General features: G+C 47.9%; 2 protein-coding genes across 10 annotated transcripts in view; both read right to left on the bottom strand.

Annotated features, from left to right (window-relative positions):
- Window positions 1-17495, bottom strand: part of PDZD2 (PDZ domain containing 2) — a 480171-nt gene that overhangs the window by 98479 nt on the left and 364197 nt on the right. For all 3 annotated transcript variants that reach the window (XM_050793800.1, XM_050793801.1, XM_050793803.1), the window contains exons 4-6: window positions 15999-16141; window positions 10415-10547; window positions 1127-1279 (exon numbers count right to left, since the gene is read on the bottom strand). In XM_050793800.1, the coding sequence (XP_050649757.1) occupies window positions 1127-1279; window positions 10415-10547; window positions 15999-16141 (429 nt within the window). The remainder of the gene's footprint in view (window positions 1-1126; window positions 1280-10414; window positions 10548-15998; window positions 16142-17495) is intronic.
- The window catches only part of SUB1 (SUB1 regulator of transcription), a 731929-nt gene that overhangs the window by 605730 nt on the left and 108704 nt on the right, over window positions 1-17495 (bottom strand). The window contains exon 1 of one of the 7 annotated variants that reach the window (XM_050793887.1): window positions 2569-2572. The exons of the other annotated variants lie outside the window; for them this stretch is intronic. The gene's annotated coding sequence lies outside the window, so the exon portion shown is untranslated. Of the gene's footprint in view, window positions 1-2568; window positions 2573-17495 lie in introns of those variants that run through there. 7 annotated transcript variants of the gene reach the window in all.

Here is a 17495-nt window from a genome sequence, read left to right as displayed (position 1 = left end):
GTCCACCCACCCCACAGCTGTTTAGATGGGGAACAAGGGCTAATAAGAGTTCACACGAAAAATGACACATCTTTCAGATTTGGGACACAAAGAAGATATCACAGAGTCTTATATTACTATTTTTTGAGACAGGGTCTTGTTCTGTAGCCCAGATTGGAGAGCAGTGGCATGATCATAGCTCACTGCAGGCTTGACCTCTCGGGCTCAAGTGATCCTCTTGCCTCAGCCTCCTGAGTAACTGGGACTATAGGCACGCCCACCACACCTGGCTAATTTTTTTTTTTTTTTTGTATTTTTTGTAAAGATGGGGTCGTCATGTTGGCCAGGCTGGTCTCAGACTCCTGAGCTCAAGCAGTCCACCCACCTTGGCCTCCCAAGGTTTTGGGATTACAGGCATGAGCCACAGCACCTGGCCTTTTGGGGTTATTTTAACATTCCACTTTGAACCAGAAATCTCTCCATCCAAGTTTAAATTCACTAATAGTAGTTGTCAAACACACTAGCAAGGCATAGCAGCAAAATCACTGTATATATTATAAATCATTCTGGAAATTAATATATGCACTGAACTCAATATCCAGTTGCTTTCTCTTTTTTTTTTTTTTTTTTTTTTTGAGATGGAGTCACGCTCTGTAGCTCAGGCTTGAGTGCAGTGACAAGATCTCGGCTCACTGCAACCTCTGCCTCCTGGGCTCAGACGAATCTCTTGCCTCAGCCTCCTGAGTAGCTGGAATTACAGGCATGCACCACCATGCCCCGCTAATTTTTGTATTTTTAGTAGAGACTAGGTTTCATCATGTTGGCCAGGCTGGTCTTGAACTCCTGACCTCAGGTGATCCACCTGCCTCACCCTCCCAAAGTGCTGGCATTACAGGTGTGAGCCACCGTGCCCGGCCTCCTGGGTTGCTTATCTTGTTTACCATTTCATGTTTTTCCTTAAAGGAAAAATATCGCCCTCACAGATTATTCTCAGAGATTCTGAGAAAAACACAGAAAGAATGCACTGCGGTCTTTTCCCATCATGGTCTCTATCATACTATCTCAAGCATTTATCCCCTAGTCCTGGCGCCCAGGACTTAAGAAAAACATAATTCCAACAGAAAGCCAGGAGCACAGAGCCACTTACTGCTCTCTGGACAGAAGAGCCGGTTCCTTCGTCCTCCTCCCCGTCTGCCTCCTGGTCTTCGTTATCAGTCCAGGAGGACACGTCTTCTACCGAGCTGGTCAGATCCGGCAAGCTCTTAGATGTTAACCTGAGGAGGTCCTCCGCAGAGTTTTCCTATGGGGACACAATTAAAGGCCCATCCATGAATCACTCCCCAGAACCAAGCAGTTCTTGAAGGCAACCTGGCAGAGTCAGGCTACATGCTCCCAACCCAAAGACCACATGGAGTAAATGTTCTGTCTGCAGGGTTACCTCAAAGGTCAGGGGTGTGGACCCAATTTAAACCCAAACCCATTTTTCCCCCCAGAGAATGTGTGATTCTTAGCTGTTGTTTTTTTTGTTTTCTTTTTTTTCTTTTTGAGATAGTCTTGCTCTGTTGCCAAGGCTGGAGTGCAATGGCGCGATCTCGGCTCACTGCAACCTCCGCCTCCCAGGTTCAAGCGATTCTCCCGCATCGGCCTCCCAAGTAGGTGGGAATACAGGCATGAGCCACCACACCTGGCATTGTATTTTTAGTAGTGACAGGGTTTCACCATGTTGGCCAGGCTGGTCTCGAACTCCTGACCTCAAGTGATCTACCTGCCTCAGCCTCCCAAAGTGATGGGATTACAGGTGTGAGCCACCACACCCAGCCTTTAGCTCAGTGTTTCTATGGGCAATCCAAGCTCCCTGAATTTAAGATCCCTTTATAAAACAATTATTTTTTTTTTAATCGACAAGATCTCGTTCTGTCACCCAGGCTGAGTTCAGTGGTGCAATCACTGCAACCTCAAACCTCTGGGCTCAAGTGGTCCTCCTGTCTCAGCCTCCTGAGTAGCTGAACTACAGGTATGCACCACCATGCCTGGCTAATTAAAAAAAAGTTTTTGTAGAGACAAGGTCTCACTATGTCACCCAGGCTGGTCTCGAACTCCTGGGCTCAAGCCATTCTCCTGCCTTGGCTTCCCAAAGTGCCGGGATTACAGGAGTGAGTCACCACACCTGGCCCAACATCCTCTGCTAGCATCCCCTGGGCTGCTTTCAGGATGCTGTGTAAAGAAGAGGTCAGCATCCTTCTTTTATTTATTTTTTTTTTTTTGAGACAGTCTCGCTCTGTTGCCGAGGCTGGAGTGCAGTGGCACAGTCTCGGCTCACCACAACCTCCACCTCCCGGGTTCAAGCTATTCTCCTGCCTCAGCCTCCCAAGTAGCTGAGACTACAGGCACACGCCACCATGCCTGGCTAATTTTTGTATTTTTAGTAGAGACGGGGTTTCACTATGTTGGCCAGGCTGGTCTCGAACTCCTGACCTCGTGATCTGCCTGCCTTGGCTTCCCGAAGTGCTGGGATTACAGGTGTGAGCCACCGAGCCTGGCTAGATCAGCATCTTATAGAGCTGCTTCTGTCCCGCTCTCCAAACTCATCCCCCCTTCCCCGACTCTCCCCATCAACCCACTCTGAAGCCATACTGCCTTCCAAACCTTTTGGACTCCTCCTTGCCCACTGCCTTTTCCGCCAGCAGCTCCCTCTGCTGGGACCACCCTTCCTTTCACAACTGAGGCCCATGTGGGCAAGGCTGGAGCACCTCTCCTTCTGAAAGCCCACCTGGGTCATCTCAGGAGCCACTCCATTTGCCCCTCCTTTCTTCTCTCAAGTCTTTGACTACTGCTTTCATCCCCTTGCAGTGTGTCTACTAGTCTATCCCCCTGTGTGTCTGAGAATTGCTCCCACCTAACACCATTTCCATTCACTGCTGTGTACCCAGGCCTAGCCCAGAGCTCACATATCCATGATCTTCTCCTCCCTGCTCCTGTGCTCATTTCCCCAGCATATGCTCATTAGAAAGAGATTCGACTGGCTGGGCACGGTGGCTCACGCCTGTAATCCTAGCACTTTGGGAGGCTGAGGTGGGTGGATCACCTGAGGTCAGGAGTTCAAGACCAGCCTGGGCAACATGGTGAAACCCTGTCTCTACTAAAAATACAAAAATTAGCCAGGCGTGATGGGCAGGCACCTATAATCCCAGCTACTTGGGGGACTGAGGCACAAGAATCCCTTGAACCCGGAAGGTGGAGGTTGCAGTGAGCTGAGACTGTGCCTCTACACTCCAGCCTGAGCAACAAGAGCGAAACTCCATCTCAAAAAAAAAAAAAAAAAAAAGAAACAAAAAGAGATTAGATTGTTGAATCAAAATGTCAGATAAGGTCTTTTCAATGAAGGCAGTCCTTGAACAACTTTTAAAGGTCAACAAAAATACATGGAATCAGACTCCATTTATTTATTAATAATAATAATTATTTTATACAGATGTAGTCTCGCTATGTTGACCAGGCTGGTCTTGAACTCCTGGCCTCAAGCAGTCCTCCCATCTCAGCCTCCCAAAGTGCTGGGATTACAGGCATTAGGGACCGCACAGCCCAGACTCCATTTGGATAAGACTCTGAAGGGGGCATCGCCAACACACAGCCCTTTGACCTTATGTACAGGTAAGGCTAGAGTAGGCTGTAAGATGCAGGTGAGATCAATGAAGGCCTCGCTGCAAATGGGACCACACAGGAGCCAGAGCCTTCCTGGGAAATGCTGCAGCACAGGAGGGCCAGGGACCAGGGAGGGGGCTGGGGCTGCAAAGCGAATCCATGGCTCTAGAAAGAGAGCAAAAAGAGCTACCTGTTCTCTCCTCAGTCCTTCACGTCAGCCATTTCCACAAGGAAGAAAACACACAGAAAGTCTTAATCATATTTAATCACATGGCTTGAGGGTTGACAGAAAAGAGGACAAAAAAATAAATGAATGAAACCCATCTTAAACAATGGATGTTACTAAATATTAGCAAGCCGGCACCTAGTGACAGTGATGTTTGTTGCTAGTTTCATGTTGGTTCCACCTTCGAAGTACCTGAAGATAATTCATTTTGGATCAGTAATTGTGAATACTATATTGTTAGGCCTTATCTAAGGGAAGGGAAAAAAAAAGTGAGTTCAATCCTCTTCTGTGATGTCAATTCTGCTTCTGCTAGATTAACCGAAAAGAGTTTTTCTTTTTTTTAAAATCTCAACTGACAAGTAAAGGCATAGCAGCTACAGGACAGACTACTCTGCGGCCATTAAAAATGGTGCTGAGGCTGGGTGTGGTGGCTCATACCTGTAATCCCAGCTCTTTGGGAGGCTGTGGCAGGTGGATCAGTTGAGGCCAAGAGTTCAAGACCAGCCTGGTACTAAAAATACAAAAATTAGATGCAGTGGCACGTGCCTATAGTCCCAGCTACTCAGGAGGCTAAGGCAGAAGAATAGCTTGCACCTAGGAGGCAGAGGTTGCAGTGAGCCAAGATTGTACCACCGCACTCCAGCCTGGGTGACAGAACGAGACTGTCTCAGAAACAAACAAAAAAACGTGCTGGGCCCGGCAGTGGCTCATTCCTGTAATCCCAGTACCTTGGGAGGCCTAGGTAGGCAGATTGCTTGAGGGCGGAGTTTGAGATCAGCCTGAGCAACACAGAGAGAGACAGCCTCTACAAAAAATTGTTTAAATCCGTCTCAAACAAACAGTAACCATGTAGGGTGGCACATGTCTGCAGTCCCAGTTACTTGGAAGGCTAAGATGGAAGGATCACTTGAACCCCAGGGTTCCAGGTTGCAGTGAGCTATGACTGCACCACTCAATTCTAGCCTGGGCAAAAAATGCAAGTCCCTGTCTCAAAAAAAAAAAAAAAAATTTGTACTTCCTAATGTGGATTCTTACAGCATGCTGTGAAAAAGCAGGTTAAAGTAATATGTAATAACTATGATATTAATAATGTATGTAATAAGCTAAAGGTAATAAAATGTGATAACCATAAGGCAAACATTTCTCCAGTTCCTGCTATAACCAGCTACACTGCTCAGGGCCCTTGATATCTCTTTTATTTTTTTTTTTTTCAAACAGAGTCTCACTCTGTCATCCAGGCTGGAGTGCAGTGACACGATCTCAGCTCACTGCATCCTCTGCCTCCTGGGTTCAAGCGATTCTCCTGCCTCAGCCTCCCTAGTAGCTGGGATTACAGGTGCACACCACCATGCCTGGCTAATTTTTGTGTTTTTAGTACAGACGGGGTTTCACCATGTTGGCCAGGCTGGTCTCGAACTCCTGACCTCAAGAGATCCGCCCACCTTGGCCTCCCAAATTGGTAGGATTACAGGCATGAGCCACTGCGCCCGCTCCCTTGATATCTCATTTAATCCTCCTAACATCATCCTCATGAGGTAGTTACTGGTTCTCACTATACAGGGAAGAAAACGGAGAATTAGGTGAGGTAACACCTTGGCCAGGACACGCAGCTTTTAAAGGGCTGTGCTCGATTTAAGTCCAGGCAGGACTGCCTCCAGGGTATATGATGTTTCCTTGTATTTGACTCTGTTTTACAGAAAATGTGTATGTACATGTTACACACACATACACATGTTCCCAGCTGGAAGGACACTCCAGTTAATGGATAGTAAGTACTACTGGTAGTATTACGAGAATTTCATCATCGTCTTCTTCTCTGTAATTTTTGGGGTTGTCTACATTTGATACAATACATATATATTACTTGTTAATAAAAACCAAGTGTGAAAAAAGCAAAAAAAGTGAGCAAGAGATCTGTACTGTTATATGTTGCTTCCAGGAATATCAAAACTAACTTATATATTCTGAGTTTATTCAGTCAATAAAAACGTCCTAAGCTCCTACTCCTATAAGCAAACAATCTATTTGTGTGAAAACATGAGCCATCCTCTCCACAAGAAAGTAACTGCTGTATTTCCAAAACAATGCTTTAAAGCTTTGCAACAAGGTGACCATTATCCATAATAACAATAGTTGACATTTTAGTTATTCTTTATATTCAGCAAATCAAAAGCTCTCCCCTCCCTCTTCAAGTGTGAAGACAGCAAGGAAGCTTGTGGATGACTTGCTCTTGTTGGATAAAGAAGAGAAACATGGCAGAGGCTCCTGAAGGCTCCCATCTTTTTTTTTTCTATGTGGATGAGGACCTTGGATGGTGTAGATGAAGTTTAGGAGCAGCAGGCAGCTGCTGTAGCAGTTTATTGCCTAATTGTAAAACGGAGTGTATCGGAAGAAGAGAAAGGCCTCACTCCTCTGAGGCCGGGTCAGTTTTAGGACCACAGCTTGGTGAAGATACCCAAGGGTCAATGGATTGACAACTTGGATAGACACCCATTCTTTGGCTCTGGAATGCCACTCAGCCCCATGAGGACGCAAGCAAGTGTCCCTAAAAGTCAAAGCCTCTAGCAGGAATGCATTATCTTTTTCTTATACCATTGGCTCTAGTTTCCTTTATATTTTATTTACATAAAAGCAGCTTGGTGCATGAGAAACCGTACGAACTCTGAAGTCTGGTGGACTCAGGCTAAAACCCGATTCTGTGACCTCAGGTCAAGGTAATTAACCACTGGGATTGGTTTGCTTTTGTTTTTTGAGACACGGTCTTGCTCTGTCACCCAGGCTGGAGTGTAGTGGCACGGCCATGGCTCACTGCAGCCTTGACCTCCTAAGCTCAAGCAATCTTCTTGCCTCAGCCTCCCAAGTAGCATGGACTACAGGTGTGTGCTAACCATGCATGGCTAATTTTTTATTTCTATTTTTATTTTTTGTAGAGAAGAGGTCTCACTATTTTGCCCAGGCTGGTTTTAAACTCCTAGGCTCAAGCAATTCTCCTCAGCCTCCCAAAGTGCTGGGATTACAGGCATGAGCCACCATGCCCAGTCCAACCACTTGGAACTTAATACCATTCACTGAATAAAAAGAACTAAAAGCACCTGGCACCCTGTGTACATGGTAGAGTGCTTTCTTCCTTTAAGTCACATACATGGCACCTGGCACATGTAGCGTGCTTTCTTCCTTTAAGTCACATACATGGCACCTGGTACATGTAGCATGCTTTCTTCCTTTAAGTCACATACATGGCACCTGGTACATGTAGCGTGCTTTCTTCCTTTAAGTCACATACATGGCACCTGGTACATGTAGCATGCTTTCTTCCTTTAAGTCACGTACATGGCACCTGGTACTACACGTAGCGTGCTTTCTTCCTTTAAGTCGGTGTGTCTCACAGGGAGCAGGTATCATTGAGGAACCAGTTTTCAAAGCCCCTTCATTATTTGCTTTACCCATGAGTGGCCCGCCACCTTTTTTTTAATCTTCTGTTTTGTGTTTGTGGACAATGGCTTGACAAAGAAAAGCCATCCCCTTCCCCATTTTCCAAACTAGCAGGAGAGGCTGCATGTGGTTGCTCATGCCTGCAATCCCAGCACTTTGGGAGGCCAAGGCAGGTGGATCACCTGAGGTCAGGAGTTCAAGACCAGCCTGGCCAACATGGCAAAACCCTGTCTCTACTAAAAATACGAAAATTGGCCAGGCATGGTGATGGACACCTGTAATCCCAGCTACTTGCGAGGCTGAGGCAGAAGACTCGCTTGAACTCGGGAGGCAGAGGTTGCAATAAGCCGAGATCATATCATTGCACTCCAGTCTGGGCAACAGGAGTGAGACCCTGTCTCAAAAACAAAAACAAAAACAAAACAAAAATGAAAACAAAAAAACGAACAAGAGAAGGAAGTCAGCACAAGAAATGCAGGTTTAGTAGTACATGGTAGAATGCTCATGCAGAGACCCATGTTCTTCAGCACACGATTTTGAGGAGGTGGGCTGCGCAAATGAAACACACTTTCTCTGCAGACATATGCCTCTGTGTGTGTGTGTGGTGTGTGTGTGGTGTGTGTGTCTGTGGTGTGTGTGTGGTGTGTGTGTGTGTGGGGTGTGTGTGTGTGTTTATAAGACCCAAAGATGCTTTCAGGCTCCCACTTCATCTGGCAAAATGAGGAACTTGTTTCTCCTTCTCTTGCAGCATTTCCCTCCTTGTGGAATTCACCAGCTGACAGAGAGAATCCCGGGTTTGTTCTGCTGCCCTATTTCCAGCGCGGGGCTACAGACAGCCCACAGGCAGACGCTCTGAGTGAAGACATGCAGGGAGCACAATAGACTCAAGAGAAGGCCCCAAGGTGTCCCTTGGTATCTCTGGAAAGGGAGAAAAGGACCTATGAATGGACAGTGGTCTCAACGCCTACCTCCAGGGTCTCAGATGCCCCCTCTTCCTGCCAGGTCTTCACCAGAGCTCTGTAGATAGATTGTCTTTGGAAGTCTGAGAGTCTAGGTCAAGGGTTTGGGGTAAAAGGTGTAAAGAAAGGAAAGCAGATTTTTTGGACAGCCCAAAATGTTCTTCTAATCTATTTGTTCAATACTCTGAAAATCAGCAATCGATCTTGCAATTTAAGTGGGAAAATATAAAGAGACCTATGATGCCAGGTTTGAAAGAACAACAGAGATAATGGAAAAAGGATTCCCCATATTAGCGAGAGCGTCATGCTGCACAGGGCTAAGAGGGTGTGGCCTCATCCCGTCCTTCCTGGCTGGAATTGGAATAAAGCCTCATGGCTCCACTTCACCACCTCCTCAGCCACATAGACTCTGCTCTAGTCTCATCACCAGCACATCGGCCCACAGCTCAGACACACCGGAGGTCACCGCCTCCTCTTTCTCACCAGGCCACATAGACTCTGCCCTAGTCTCATCAACAGCACATCGGCCCACAGCTCAGACACACCAGAGGTCACCGCCTCCTCTTTCTCACCAGGCCACATAGACTCTGCTCTAGTCTCATCACCAGCACATCGGCCCACAGCTCAGACACACCAGAGGTCACCGCCTCCTCTTTCTCACCAGGCCACATAGACTCTGCCCTAGTCTCATCAACAGCACATCGGCCCACAGCTCAGACACACCAGAGGTCACCGCCTCCTCTTTCTCACCACAGTTGTGAAGTCCTGCAGACTTTAGCCAGTGCTTTAAGGAGATGCTGGGGCCCAGAACTGGACACTATATTAATGCACTCTAGGGTGGGGGTAAAAGAAACTCTGGCCTGCCTGGGGCTTCAGGACCTGCGGAGGACCCATGGAGAAGAGGTGGCAGGGAGACAGGGGACAGACACTGGGCTGGGCATTAGGGCCTGGGTCCTGGCGCTGCTGATGGCATGGTGGCGTCTGCAAGATGGTAGCGGCCATGGAAGCTCTGCCTCACCGTCTTCATGTGTAAATTGGCTGGGCAAACAGGATTCACAATGCTTCCTCCAGCTCCAACACTCAGAGGCCACAAGTGACAGCAGAAGCCACGGGCTGCCCTCGGCGGCCCCTGAGCCTGTCTTCCCTTTCCAGCTGCCAGGCTTCCAAGTCTCCTCTCCAGCTCCTCCTGGAAGAGCCGCCAGTCTCTCCACATTGTCCTTCCTTCCATCTACCATTTTCTTTCTTTCCTTTCCATCTGTTCTTTCCTTTCCATCCCCTAACACTGCAGTCTCCAACCTTTTTTGGCACCAGGGACCAGTTTCATGGAAGACAATTTTTCCAAGGATGGTAGGGGCGAGGGGCATGGTTTTGGGATTAAACTGTCCCACTTCACATGATCGTGCATTAGATTCTCATAAGGAGTGTGCAACCTAGATCCGTTGCGTGAGCAGTTCACAACAGGGCTTGCGCTCCTATGAGGATCCAGTGCCGCTGCTGATCTGACAGGAGGCGGAGCTCTCAGGAGGTAATGCTCACTCACAGGCCGCTCATCTACTGCTGCATAGCCCAACTCCTAACAGGCCATGGACCAGTGCCCATCCACAGCCCAGGGGTTGGGAACACCTGCCCTAACATATACATACAAAAACTCTTAAAGGGCCAGGCATGGTGGCGCACGCCTATAATCCCAGCGCTTTGGGAGGCTGAGGTGGGTGGATCACCTGAGGTCAGTAGTTTGAGACCAGCCTGACCAACATGGAGAAACACCGTCTCTACTAAAAATACAAAATTTGCCGGGTGTGATGGCATGCGGCTATAATCCCAGCCACTTGGGAGGCTGAGGCAGGAGAATTGCTTGAACCTGGGAGGTAGAGGTTGCGGTGAGCCGCGATCACGCCATTGCACTCCAGACTAGGCAACAAGAGTGAAACTCCGTCTCAAACAAAAACAAAAACAAAAACAAAAACTTCTTAAGGAAAGCCAAATAACTAACTGCCCTTCAGCTAACGGAATCCACATAGCGTTGCCCTGTGGAAGCAAGGCTTTTTCAATGGCCCAAGGTAAACGTATAAGTGCACACGTGTGTGTTTGTGTGTGTGTGTGGCATGGGAGGTGTGGCTCAACCCCAACTCACCACTGCCACCATTACGAGGACCAAAAAACAAACACGACCTACCTTACTGGCCACCACCAGCTGCACCATTCCCGTGGCGGAGCGAAGAATGGCCACTGCTTCCTCGTGGGAGAGCCCGACCAGTAAATGACCATTGATTACCAGCAGCTCATCTCCTAAGGACAGCCTGCCATCCCTGAGGAAAGGGAGATGGGAAAAAAATCCCTTGTCAAGACATTCTGGGCCTGAGAAGGGCCACTTTCTGGAGCTAGGGAGGGTGGTGAGGAGGGACAGTTAAGATTGGGCTAAAGAGGACACTGTGATGGCCAGAGGCAGTTGGGGATGCGACTGCTTTATTCGTGGTGCCCAGATTCCCATCAGAGGATTCCCTCCATGATTTCAGGCAGTGGCTCAGTAATATGCACATTAAGGTCACCAGCCTACCTGGCATCAATGTCAGTGAAACTCCCATCCAGGTGGAGATGGTGATAGAGGAACCAAGACCCCAAGGTTTGAGGAGAGTTGAGTCATTCTTCTCTTAATCCTCCCCGCCATCCTGCCCTGATGACCGAGTCACTGAGCTGAGCTCAGAAAGAGCAGAGATATCCTAAGCCCACCTGCATTCCTTTCCTAACGCACTGCCCTCCTCCCTTCCCAGGTGACGTGAACCTGACCAGATGTCCTCTGGGGCACCTGTGATTCACACTACACTACATGGGTCTGTATCTCCCAACGGGGCACCTGTGATTCACACTACACTACATGGGACTGTATCTCCCAACAGGGGCACCTGTGATTCACACTACACACTACACTACATGGGTCTGTATCTCCCAACGGGGCACCTGTGATTCACACTACACTACATGGGTCTGTATCTCCCAACAGGGGCACCTGTGATTCACACTACACTACATGGGTCTACAATGGGGCACCTGGGATTCACACTGGGTCTGTATCTCCCAACGGGGCACCTGTGATTCACACTACACTACATGGGACTGTATCTCCCAACAGGGGCACCTGGGATTCACACTACACTACATGGGTCTGTATCTCCCAACGGGGCACCTGTGATTCACACTACACTACATGGGACTGTATCTCCCAACAGGGGCACCTGTGATTCACACTACACTACATGGGTCTGTATCTCCCAACAGGGGCACCTGTGATTCACACTACACTACATGGGTCTGTATCTCCCAACAGAGTTACAGGTCCCTGAGGGAAAAGTCTCTCACTCTCAGCACCTTGTTCTTTTTCTTCTTTTTTGTTTTTTTAAGTATGTTTGTGTGTGTGTGTTTGTTTTTGAGACAGAGTCTTGCTCTGTCATCCAGGCTGGAGTGGAGTGGCACCATCCTGGCTCACTGCAGCCTGGAATTCGTGGGTTTAAGTGATCCTCCTGCCTCAGTCTCCTGAGTAGCTGGGATTACAAGTGTGTGCCACCAGGCCCGGCTTCAGCTCCTTTTTCATCCTTGAGTCTCTCCAGCCAAGCCTCATATGCAGAAGGACGAATAAAAAGAAAGAAAAGAAAAGAAAGGAAAAGAACAAATAAACTGCCTAAACTGCTGTCGCTGCAGGTATCAGACCTGGGCTACAAACAGGGTGTTTCTTTCCTTTAAATTAAATTATGGCTGACTCTGAGCTTTCTTCCCCCTGGGCTGGCAGGAGACTCAGCTGTCACAGGGACTGCCTCCCTTCAGGTGGGTCAGGGCTCGGTGTGGCGCAGTGCCAGAGCACTGGGCAGGCCCCTTGAATCATGGTGAATCAACAGTCCTGTGGATCCCACCAGAGCCTCCAGTGTCTGATCTCCCAGGATCCCAAAGGAGCCAGAGGTAGCTGAATGTGGGACAGGAAAGCTGGTGAGGCAGAGAGACCTTTAGTCTAGGATCCCACTGCACTCACTAGAGCAAGCTTGGCCAACCCGTGGCCTGCATGTGGCCCAGGATGACTTTGAACATGGTCCAACACAAATTTGTAAACTTTCTTAAAACATGATGATTTTTTTTGGGTGATTTTTTTAAAGCTCATCAGCTATCGTTTGTGTTAGTGTAGTTTATGTGTAGCCCAAGACAATTCTTCTTCTTCCAATGTGGCCCAGGGAAGCCAAAAGATTGGACTTCCCCGTTCTAAAGGCTCACATCAGCACCCAGCGTGCTGCCATGAAACACACGCACGTCTCCGACACGCCCAGAAGCCCCGTTTCTCTCCAGTCCCCTGGCTTTCTTTCAATGAATCAACTGACGTCTCTTCTTCCATCCTTCCCTTCCCTTCCTTCCTTCAACAGCTTTTCTCTCACTTTCTGTCTCCTTCCTCTAGGGCACGTGCCGTTGTCTTTTCTACGAATTTGGGCTTTAACAGAAGACAGGAGACACCAGAGACCTCTGATACTCTCTGTTTCTGTCCTTCAAAAATTCCTGAAGCAGAGAAATGCTACGGGCCCCACTAGTTGTTTGGAATGGTGGGAGACGGGGAATGGGAAAACCAAGAAGAAACAAGCTGGAATCTCAGGAGTTGTGTGGGTGGGCCACTCAGGAGCTGTTTCCTATGGGAGGAGAGGGATTCAGGAATCAAGAACGCAATGGTTCAGACCAGTGTCCTGGGCTTACTTATTCAGAATGCCATCAAGACCATCCCTGTCCCCTGGGAGGCTGGGGTGGATCACGAGGTCAGGAGTTCGAGACCAGCCTGGCCAACACAGTGAAACTCCATCTCTACTAAAAATACAAAAATTAGCTGGGTATGGTGGCAAGTGCCTGTAGTCCCAGCTACTTGGGAGGCGGAGGCAGGAGAATTGCTTAAACCCAGGAGGCGGAGGTTGTGGTGAGCCAAGATCACACCACTGCACTCCAGCCTGGGCAACAGAGTGAGATGCCATCTCCAAAAAAAAAAAAGACCATCCCCATCCCTTTTCCTTTTCTTATTTCCCTCTTTCATTTCTTTCATCTCCTGTTATTAACTAAAATGCCCCGCTTGTGAATCATATACCCCAGAGGCTCAAAGAGACAGGCACACAACTCCAGGCTAAGAATGAAAGGAAAATGATGAGACCCAATAGAAATGGCTCAGATGGGAAATAGACAAGAACAGTTCTAAGTTTATCTCTGGGCACAGGAATTTCCTACTTGCCAGCTTGCTAAAGGAAGAGTAGAACTTAAGACCTATGATTAATGGGAAACTGTCTATCTGACAGGAGCTCCTCAAAGCATATGTCACTTTGGAAGTTCAATAATGCTCTTTGGAGTAAAAACCACCTAGGGTCTTAATCCTTCAATAATTACTACCACCCAGACAACTAACAATTGCAGTTAATCTTATCTCTACTTTAGTGATTAGCATCCTCTTCTGTAATAAGAGAACTGATGAGCATAAAAGACTTTGCTGGTTTTTGCCCTGGTCCTCTTCTTAAGTTTTCCATTCTTCAGACTATCTATCTCCAGCTCCTTCGACTGTACCTCATGTGACATCCTTCTGCGTCCCCTCCCAAGCCTGGGCAGGCCAATACTGGTCTGGTTTGCCACACCCCTCTTAGAATCAGGGTACCTGAGCTGAACACCAAGTTCCAGACTAGTTTATAAAAGATGATCACCTCGCTCATCAATGAAACTCTCCCTTTATACGCCTACTGTATACTGTGGGCATACAATATACGTACACGCCCCACCAGGCCTTGCCAGTTGTAGACACCCTATGTGCGTGGAAGCAATTAGCTAGCAGTTAAGAGTCAGCCTGACATTTTGGGATAGCTACATCCTTCTTACTCAAAATAAACTGTTTTGCACATGCTCTAGCTAAACACCATTCCTCTTCCTACTTCAGATCATTGTTCAGATTAAAACAAAAGGGTGCCGGGCGCAGTGGCTCACGCCTGTAATCCCAGCACTTTGGGAGGCCAAGGCGGGTGGATCACAAGGTCAGGAGATCGAGACCATCCTGGCTAACATGGTGAAATCCCGTCTCTACTAAAAATACAAAAAATTAGCTGGCCCGTGGTGGAGGGCACCTGTAGTCCCAGCTACTCGGGAGGCTGAGGCAGGAGAATGGCGTGAACCCAGGAGGCGGAGCTTGCAGTGAGCCGAGATCGCTCCACTGCACTCCAGCGTGGGTGAGAGCGAGACTCCGTCTCAAAAAAAAAAAAAAAGTGTTTTTTTTTTGAGACAAAGTCTCTTGCTCTGTCACCCAGGCTGGAGTACACTGGCACAGTGATGGCTCAATGCAGCTTCAATCTTCCAGGCTCAAGTGATCCTCCCACCTCAGCCTCCTGAGTAGCTAGGACTACAGGAGTGTCCCAACAAGAGCAGCTAGTTTATTTTATTATTTTAGTTTAGTTTAGTTTATTTATTTTTGAGACGGAGTCTCACTGTGTCGCCCAGGCTGGAGTGCAGTGGTGTGATCTCGGCTCACTGCAAGCTCCACCTCCCGGGTTCACGCCATTCTCCTGCCTCAGCCTCCGGAGTAGCTGGGACTACAGGCGCCCGCGACCGCGCCTGGCTAATTTTTGTATTTTTTTTAGTAGAGACGGGGTTTCACCGTGTTAGCCAGGATGGTCTCAATCTCCTGACCTCGTGATCCGCCCGCCTCGGCCTCCCAACGTGCTAGGATTACAGGCGTGAGCCACCGCGCCCGGCCCATTTTATTTTATTTTTTAATTGAGACAAAGTCTCACTCTGTTGCCCAGGCTGGAGTGCAGTGGTGCGATCTCGGCTCACTGCAACCTCCGCCACCCAGGTTCAACTGATTCTTGTGCCTCAGGCTCCCAAGTACCTGGGACTACAATCACACACCACCACACCTGGCTCATTTCTTTGTAATTTTAGTAGAGACGGGGTTTCATCTGTTGGCCAGGCTGGTCTCGAACTCCTGATCTCAGGTGATCCGCCTCAGCCTCCCAGAGTGCTGGCATTATACGCGCACCCGGCCACTATTTTTTAATTTTTACTTTTTGTAAACACCAGGTCTCACACCATGTTGCCCAGGCTAGTCTTAAAGTCCTGGGTTCAAGCAATCCTCCCGCTTTGGCCTCCCAAAGTGCTGGGATTACAGGTGTGCGCTACCGTACCTGACCTACAAAAGAAGTTTTGAGGTATGAATTGTTTTCAGATCCTAAGGAGAAAAATTCACATTTACTTAATTTTCCTTCCACATCTGTATGGCAGAGATACATATATCTAAGTATGCCTGAAATCCTGATAGACCTGACAAGTGAAGCCCCAGTGCTGTGGGCTTCTGTGGTCAAACGGAAAACCAATCACTTTCCCAGGTCATTAGTCAAGTCTTATAGGAGTTAAGATCTTAGGAATGCGGTGTTCTCCTCAGCAGCATATCCTCAGTAAGCAGCCTCATATCGTCTCAGCACGTTAGGATAGGTAACACTCACTTGAAACTAAAACTACTGTAAAGAGATCCAATCTCTCCTTGTTTTAGAAGATCCTGCAGTACCTTCTGCAATTAGCCATTTCCTGTGCTCAGAGGTGTGTTCAATTCGAACCACTCTTGCCTGGTTTCCTTCTGTGCTCCAGCATAATCTTTATGAACTGTAATCACCAGGGCTTTGAACAAGTGGAAGAGGGCCTGCACCAGCGGGGAGGGAGGGGCAAGGACAGGAAGCGGAGGGATGGGGGAGGGGAGAGGGTTATCTAGTCACCTGTGAGCGGCACCTCCTTCCTTCACTTGAGTGACAACGATAGCGTGAGGTGAGCGCTTTGATCCTCGGCCTCCACTAACCTGAATTCCCAGCCCATCCGATTCTTTGAGCAGCTCCATCTTCCATATTCGGCCAACTTCCTCCTTGGAAGAAAAAGTGAGCACACCATGAAGGAGGTTGACAGACACACGGCATTGACACGGGAGAACGGAGCTGTCACGTCTGGCCGGATATCCATCACTTGTCAACAGATAATCACAGATTATCACAGGAGAAAAGAATTCTGCCGATTGGACCCAAGTCTTTGGCTGGCAGTGCTGTCCAATAGAACTTCCTGTGATCATGGAAATGTTCTATATTTGAGCCATCCGATATGGAGCCACCAGCCACAGGTGGCTATTGCATGCTTGCAATGTGCTAGTGGCAACTGGGGAACTGAATTTGTAACTGAATTGAATTCTAGTTAAATTTCAAGAGCCACCTGTGGCTAATGACTATACTATGGGCAGCACAGCACAGTGATGATTAAATTTCCTGAACAGGCTCCTGTTAAGTGAAGCTGCTTCTGCCTGAAACCTGGATGCCACTGTGCATGTAAACACTGGCTGTTTCTGGGTTCCTCTGACTTCTGCACAGCTACTAATTAATAAAGATGAAAGGAAGGCAAAGCTCAGGTCTTGCTGCCAGGAGACTTCAACTAGTTGGAACCCAGCTCTGCCATTTATAACTTATGAAAGCCACCTAATGCTTAAAAGTCTCAGTTTCCTTGCCTCTAAATTGGGAATTTAATATTTCCAGGTTTGTTCTTAGAATTAAATATTTGTGCAAATAGGTGGCAGTACAACACCCAGTAAATAAATGTTGATAGGTAACTATATTACTTACATATACACATATAAGCATATTAATGTTAAAAATACCATATTGAGGGCCAGGCACCGTGCCTCATGTCTGTAATCCCAGCACTTTGGGAGGCTGAGGCAGGCAGATAACCTGAGGTCAGGAGTTTAAGACCAGCCTGGCCAACATGGTGAAACCCCGTCTCTATCAAAAATACAACAAATTAGCTGGGCATCATGGCAAGCTCCTGTAATCCCAGCTACTCAGGAGGCTGAGGGAGGAGAATCACTTGAACCTAGGAGGCGGAGGTTGCAGTGGGCCGAGATGGTGCTACTGCACTCCAGCCTGGGTGACAAAGCAAGACTCCATCACCAAACAAACAAGCAAGCACACAGAAAAACAAAAAACACCATATTGAATTGAATCTCAAACTTCCTTAAAACACATAAATGAGATATTTAATAGAGAAACCAAAACAAAAAATTAATTGATGAATTTGATACCCACTGCCACAGACGCTGGGCTGCACATTCCCTAAATACATTTAAGAAATGCTTCAACCCCTATACAAATCTTCTTTAAAAAAAAAATTACGCCGGGTGTGGTAGCTCATGCCTATAATCCCAGCACTTTGGGGAGGCTGAGGTGGGCAGATCA

Source organism: Macaca thibetana, chromosome 6 (assembly GCF_024542745.1).
Source record: "Macaca thibetana thibetana isolate TM-01 chromosome 6, ASM2454274v1, whole genome shotgun sequence".
NCBI lineage: Eukaryota > Metazoa > Chordata > Mammalia > Primates > Cercopithecidae > Macaca > Macaca thibetana.
This window is presented reverse-complemented; position numbering and strand designations above follow the sequence as displayed.